The 6,885-nt window shown below is 42.5% G+C and overlaps 1 protein-coding gene across 5 annotated transcripts; it reads right to left on the bottom strand.

Annotated features, from left to right (window-relative positions):
• Window positions 1-1,246: 1,246 nt before the first annotated feature.
• Window positions 1,247-4,289, bottom strand: LOC117850610 (sterol carrier protein 2). Of its 5 annotated transcripts, XR_004639322.2 has the most exons (6): window positions 4,028-4,289; window positions 3,836-3,881; window positions 3,655-3,754; window positions 3,294-3,554; window positions 2,619-2,708; window positions 1,247-1,520 (listed from the first exon to the last, which is right to left on the bottom strand). XR_004639322.2 is itself a non-coding variant. In XM_034732470.2 (4 exons), the coding sequence occupies exons 1-4, from the start codon at window positions 4,151-4,153 to the stop codon at window positions 3,455-3,457; spliced, it is 372 nt and encodes a 123-aa protein (XP_034588361.1). In that variant the 5' UTR covers window positions 4,154-4,289; the 3' UTR covers window positions 1,247-3,454. The 5 variants fall into 5 exon arrangements, 1 of the variants encoding a protein (XP_034588361.1); XR_004639319.2 differs by having other exon boundaries at window positions 1,985-3,554; XR_004639321.2 differs by having other exon boundaries at window positions 2,619-3,554.
• Window positions 4,290-6,885: the final 2,596 nt, after the last annotated feature.

The following is a 6,885-nucleotide window of genomic DNA, read 5'->3' as shown; positions in this document are numbered from 1 at the left end:
ATGGGCTCGCCCCCTCGACCCATTATTTCGTAGACTAAACAAAGTTATGACGCCAACAAATGTTCGGCTAAATCCATTAAGAATTGGGTCTAAATAAAGTTACGACTTCAGCATATGTTGCGCTTAATTCAACAAGAATTGGGTCTAAACCAAGTTACGATGACAACAATTATTGGGCTCGGTCCAAGAAGAATTAGGCCTAAATCAATCTATGGCAACAGTAATTATTGGGCTCAGCATAACAAGAATTGAGCCTAAATCAATCTATGACAACAACAATTATTGGGCTCGGTCCATTAAGAACGGGGTCTAATTCAATCTATGACGAAATAGTTCATCCCAACCATCATGCCACATCAGACTGTGGTCCGACGTGGCATGCTACGCAGGAGCCAGTTTATGAAGACTTGTGGGATGAATTTTCATTCGTCAGTGACGCACTAAAATAAGGAACGTCACTGGTCGCGGTTTATGATGCTCGACTAATGATGAATGGTTTTCATCACTCGAGCATCATAAATCACGATTTATGACGAAAAAAACGTGTTTATGATAATTCCTCATAGACCGGAAGATTCATTGTAGTGAAGAAGATTCATTGTAGTGAAGCACGAGAAAGAATAGAAGGGAGTGTTGACCACGGGAGACTAGATTGCTGACCTTGGTGCCAGGGACGAAACGCGGCTACTGGCGTCTGAGTCGAATGCAACGCATGGGCGTAGGTTGGGGAGGGAGTGTTGTGGTTGAGGAAATAGTGGCAAAATACATGCAGAGATTGAGGAACGAAGGAGACACGAGCGATTTTGCCCAATATGAAGGGGTATGGCTCAGTATCGAGAGTGGGCGTGAGTTGTGCGAATACCGATCAGTATTGGGGCCTATTACCAATTCTGAATTCCAAACCAACCAAACAGCATTCCAAATCCAAATGTTGAGGCTGAACAGATACTTCCAAAGACCTAAAGTATAATTGTTAAGCTATTGCTGTCATTGAGATAAATCCGATAATGAGAAATTTTAGCCACAACATTTAATGTCTATCAAAAACTTGTCACACCGCGTATTTTACACACAAATATAACACATCTTCACAATTTCCAAAAAAGTTGATTTGGTGAGAAAATATTTTGCTAAATGCATTTTAGATGTGAGAATGATTTTTGTTCAAAAAATTACATTTGTGATGATAAATGTGCCACTTTTTACATAGAAATTGTGGTGATTCACTACTTTCATAATAAAATAGTGAGAAGAAGCATTGACACAGTGAATTCATATAGTGATGAAACTTTAGTCACTAATATCTAGTCTGTAGTGCCACATAATTTCTTCACTACTAAAATTGTAACTGTGAACAAATTGTCCAGGCTTGATTGGGGGCATAGCTAATCTACGGACGAGCCGATGGAGCCTTCCGTCCGGTCAATCCGCTGGTCCATGCCCACGTGCACCTCCATCCTTCACCATCGGTCCATGCCCACGTGCACCTCCATCCTTCACCCTCGGTCCTTTCACGTCCACTTTTCAAATCACGAGAAAAAATATATATAAACTTTTACACATAAATCTATACACAAAATTTCCGTACAAAATTATTTTCATTCAAAAGTTTGTGACCGAACTTTTGTAGAAAAAATTTGTGAAAAAATCGGAACAAAACTATAGGAAAAATTTGGGAAAAAAGTTTTAAGGAAATTTAGGAAAGATATGTTCCGGAAATTCTAAAAAATTTGAAACAAAAATTTGTGAGCAAAATTGTCACAAAGATTTCATGGAAAAAATCTAGAAACAAAATTAGAGAATTTTTTTTGGAAAAAAGAAACGGAAAAGGCAAAAAAAACCAACTGGCCTGGCGCCGCCACCGCCGCCAGGGGAGCGCACCTCAGTGTCAGTTTTTACAACAAGATCCCTTTAGCTAGTTAACTGAAATAATAACTGCAGTAACAGCGATGCAAAAATAGCCAGACGGGTGGACAAACCAAACCTTCACTTATGCTATAACACAACTCATTAGCATCGGCCTCCCAGAAAGTCAAACTCTGACTAAGATTCCACCTTGCACCATCTCCGAATCCCAATCATAAGTGAACCAAGACTTCAAGAGGCATTCAGATTGCTAAGGGAAAATTTAGTTAACATCTTAAATTGTCTTAAACTGGGAATACTGCTGCTGTAGTATAACTCACTGTCAACCAACATGAATAGGAATTAAACATCCAGGATAATGATTTTTTGCTATAAAAAGCAAAAAGAGAGACAAGCTACTAAACTGTTGGTATGCTGATGATAGAGCCTTGCTACTGAGATCACCCATGCATGCTTTCTGTGCAGCCGACAAGCTACAGTATTATGCTAGAGTTACGCTGTGGCAAATTAAGCTACAGTCTGTCACCCACAGCAACCAAGTCCTAATTGACCAAGCAAAGGGATTAACATGCAAGGAAGAATTTATAATGTATAACTGAGAAAACATATGAGCTAGCTTTGCTAGGAGCTGGCAAGAACACTAATTGATTAAGCTAATCATTCATCAGAAGATCACTCAAGGAATTACTTAAACAAAATAATAGGCAATCAAAGACTACTGCACTGTTACATCAAATGACACCCACTGTTACCTGTGCAAGCTTGATGTCCTTGCCGTGGTGGGCTTGCCTGTGTAATCAGGGAGAGAAAGCCAAGTTGTTGCAATCAAAATGTTACAGAACCTGAAAGCCAATATCAAGAAGAAAAATGCAAACCAGATGAGACGTTGTTGGAATTTTGAAAACCGAACCACGGAAAAATAAAATAGGTCCAAGAGCTGCTGCCGCTGCTGAGCAGTTAGAACAGAGCAGTTCATTGAGGTGCTTAGGCTGACGATGGAACGAAATTCATGTTAGGACAATAAATATTAGAGAATCATAATTAAATAAGTAATAAGTTGCATGTCAAAAAACATAATAGTGAGCACAAGGAACCTTGTTTTCCCTTCTTGAAGACCACCACCAGTAATAATAAACCTATTATTGTAGACCTAGGAGTGAAGCTACTTTGACAAATAAAAATTGCATCTGCTCCATCAAAATATTCTAGTCATTCCTGTCGATCCTATTCATGAAGATAACAAAACTTACCATGATTGCGTGTATGATGGCCCTTGCGAGCATTTCATCAAGCATATGGTGAGCATGCATGGAGCAGGAGCAATGATTTTGTAACAAAAATGTGGTTTCTTGAGATCAGTAGCAAAATGCAGTTGAAGGCCAAGGAAAGAGAGATACTGAATATACCCAAGTAGAGGTATTTCTTACCATTAGAATAGCCAATTCTGGCCTCCCACCAGCCATTGTGGTGGTGCCTGCAAATCCACAATTCTCATCAGTATGTAGTATGCTCCCCTGATCACCAAAAAAAAAACATTCAGATTTGCAGCATGGTTTCACATTGCAGGCAAGCTGAAAGAAATCTCATCCTAGAATTTGTGGCCTTCCGGATTCAAGAACGCTGATCTAGTGGGTGGTGCATCAAGCGGAGCCACGGAGCAAGCGCTCCCCTTGATCTTAATAGCTCCTCTGCACGCACAGCAACAGAACTCATCAGCAAAAAACTCCCAATTCCCAGATATCCTGAACCTGAATGAAAAAGCAATGGCATGTTTTTTGTTCCCCTAACCGGATAAACGCAATCTGCGGGTTCGTCTTGCCGCTGGCGATTCCAAGGAAATCATTGTCATGAAAGAAAAAGGTAGCATCTGGCTTCCCCTGGTAGGGACCTACACATCAGAATCAAATATTTCAGAATACCGATCCGGGGAATCAAAATTCACGCTGAAGGACGACAGAAAAGGACGGACCTTTGGTGACCTCGCCCACGAAGATCTCCTCGTCAACGCCGAGCTTCTGCAACGCACAACACCGCACAGGAATTCAGGAATCAGGAAGCCCGTCGACCTAGCTGGGCTTTCACGTAATCTTGGCAAGTAAAAGAGGAGAGATTCACGGGAGATTTGAGATGGGGAGGGGGAGGGGGAGGAGGGTTGGCTGACCTTGGGAGCGATGTTGAGCTGGTAGACAAGGCCGACCTTCTTGATGAGCTCCTTGCCGGCGTCGGTGGCCATGTGGAGGCGCCTCTGCTCCAGGAGCTGCGCGGACTTGAGGCTGCTGCTGTCCATCTCAGCGGGCGTCGCCGGAAGGGGCGCCGGCCGCCGGGCGAAGGACCAGGACGGGCTGGCGGCGGCGGGCGGGCGTTAGAGCGGACGGGCGTGCGGCGGCGGCGGGCTGGCGTCCAAGCGGCTGGGCGGGGGTGCGGCGGCGGCGGGCGGGCGGGCGTGCGAGCGACGGCGGCGGGCGGGCGTGCGCGCGGCTGGTCGGGCGAGCGGGCGGCCTGGCGGGCGGCGGCGGTTTGAAGCGGCAGGAGGAGGTTGACGGGAGGAGGAGAGTGGATCTGAAAAAAAAAGAAAAATGGAGGGGAGGACCCGATGGCGTAAAAAAAAAATCTTAGTTTCTCCTTTTTTAGAGTAGAGATTTTGGTTGTTAGCATATGATCTCTTACACGTGTTTACTATGTACTGAAGCTTCTGTGATCTAGCCTAGCCTATTTATACAAAGTGGCACGACTAAACTTTAGCACAGGATTGTTTGGATAGATGCTAAATTTTAGCACCTTAGAGAAAAAATGTCAACTTTACCCACATTTACTGCTCTTAAGTACCCATGCAGTGCCTCCCCTTTTGCTGGTTTTTGGCACCACTTGTGCCCTGGTTGCTGGCGCGAAGCAGATGTCATAGCATGATTTGCTAGTCTTTTTTTTCCTCTCGTTTGGCCAGCTCTATTTGAAACAAGTGAATGAGAAATACATCGTCAATGGCATTGCAACTCAACCATTACAAATCACCTTGTCTATTATACAAAGCATTAGCTATTTCATCACGAAAATCATTTATATTTTTGTCTTCGTCCCATGCTTGAGTATTTCACACATGTCCTTCAGAGGTTGATGCTTCGGCCATAGGAATAAAATTTTCATCACGATCGCACATATGAAAGGCCCTTATCGGCAATATCATTCTCTCTAATGAAATTGTGAAGTGCCATACATGTTACTATTATTTTGCTTTGCTTGTGCATTGGAAAACTTGGAATACCCAATAAAATCCTCCATTTCATCTTCAAAACTCCAAACAACCTCTCAATATCATTTCTAAGGGACGAATGTGCGTAATTAAATATCTCTTTCATACCTTTTGGAAGTGGGCCACTACGGAACTCAGGAAGATGGTATTTCGTACCCTTGTATGGTGCAAGTACCCCGGACAGTTAGGATACCCTGAGTCTACTAGATAAAACTTGCCTACAAATGAAGGGAATATTGTGAGGTAAATGAAGTTGACAACATATTGGTACATGCTTACATAATTTTGTAGCTAAAGTAATTTACCTGGAGGAGGGTGTGGATACTTGTGACCATATTTTTTTATGGCATCATTCAACACTCGCATATCGTGTACTGATCCAGGCCATCCACTAACTACAAAAGTGAACCTCATGTCGAAGTCACGAATAGCCAGCACATTTTGTGTAGGATATCCAAATCTGCCCGTATGCTGGACCAACTTATCATTTGAGACCACAACTGGTACATGAGTCCCATCTAAAGCTCCTATACAATTGTTGAAGTATGGAGCATACCGCCACCACAAAGTTGCAAATGTGTCACCGGGGCCACGGGAATGCTCTCTGGCTTCATGTCGAAGTAGAACATGCCGATGCCGCACAGGAATTGGAGCAAGACAATCAATGTCTCAGCCTCTAGGAAGCGTCGCCTGAGTCGCCGTGGAGCCTGGGCTACCTAATTTGGTCAACGGCACTAAGAAGATAGCACCGGCGATGAGCAAATAAGATGGGAAAAAGTGAGTTGGAGAGATACAAATAAGATGGGAAAAGTGAGTGGGAGAGAGAGGGCATGGTAGAAAGGGCGAGAGGTGAACTCTGTGACGTGCTTCTACCTGCGCTAGCCAAACATAATTTTACTCAAACGTTTTTTAGGCCAACATAATCCAAACATGTTCTTTTTTGTAAAACTCCCGGTAACTGACTAACCGTCCTAAAACTGGTTTTCCTAAAAATCCGATAAAAACTCGTTTTTACTAAAATGGGTTTATATTTTATAGATCCAAACAACCACATAAGGTTTTTCATGATTCCGTTGAAGAAGTAGTTTGTGATGGATATTTCCCAGTAAAGAGTGTTGATCTTCCACAGCGCATCTTCCCATTAAGATTTGGTTCACTGATAGGAGTGGCTGAGGACTTCGGCTGAGGGGAGAGTTGGAGACGTGCATTATGTATTGGCGCTTTTCGTGTAAATGGAAAATGGGATGAATACAAAACGGATCCCGTAAAAATATGGACGCCGTATCTTTTTATCCTATTTTCCATTTTTATGAAAACATAAATTTTTTCATCTAAATCTCCACTCATTCCATTTTTATGAAAACATAAATTTTTTCATCTAAATCTCCACTCATGCCGTTATATTCTTCCTCTTTCTATCTTAGTGCCTCATGCCTCACCTCTATTTTCACTACCACAAAATTGAGAAACCCAATCCGAGCCCTATGTGCAAGATCCCATCTAGTCCATCTTATTAGCCTCACTCGTGAAAGTGAGGGATGCAATGGCCTTTGTTGTTGCTCATACATAATGATAACATCCACGTCTAACACTTGTGATTTAGGATTGATGAGAGGATGATCATCGCGTACATGGAGGAAAAATAACTATTGTGGTTATTGCTTAGTTTACGGTTTTAGAAATTTCATACAATGCTATCCATTTTTTAAATAAAATTATTATGGTTGTGGGGTTGATTTTTAATATTTTTAGGTAAAATGTCACTGTCACGA

Source organism: Setaria viridis, chromosome 3 (assembly GCF_005286985.2).
Source record: "Setaria viridis chromosome 3, Setaria_viridis_v4.0, whole genome shotgun sequence".
NCBI lineage: Eukaryota > Viridiplantae > Streptophyta > Magnoliopsida > Poales > Poaceae > Setaria > Setaria viridis.
Note: the sequence above shows the minus strand (reverse complement) of the source record. Positions and strands in the feature narration are given on the sequence as shown.

What these genes read in the sequence shown, in the direction of transcription:
- LOC117850610 (XM_034732470.2), bottom strand. Translation starts at nt 4,153, where the DNA reads ATGGACAGCAGCAGCCTCAAGTCCGCGCAGCTCCTGGAGCAGAGGCGC. An exon ending in CGTGGGCGAGGTCACCAAAG is followed by an intron (nt 3,755 to 3,835) that starts GTCCGTCCTTTT and finishes TCTGATGTGTAG; the next exon opens with GTCCCTACCAGGGGAAGCCA. An exon ending in CCGCAGATTGCGTTTATCCG is followed by an intron (nt 3,555 to 3,654) that starts GTTAGGGGAACA and finishes CTGTGCGTGCAG; the next exon opens with AGGAGCTATTAAGATCAAGG.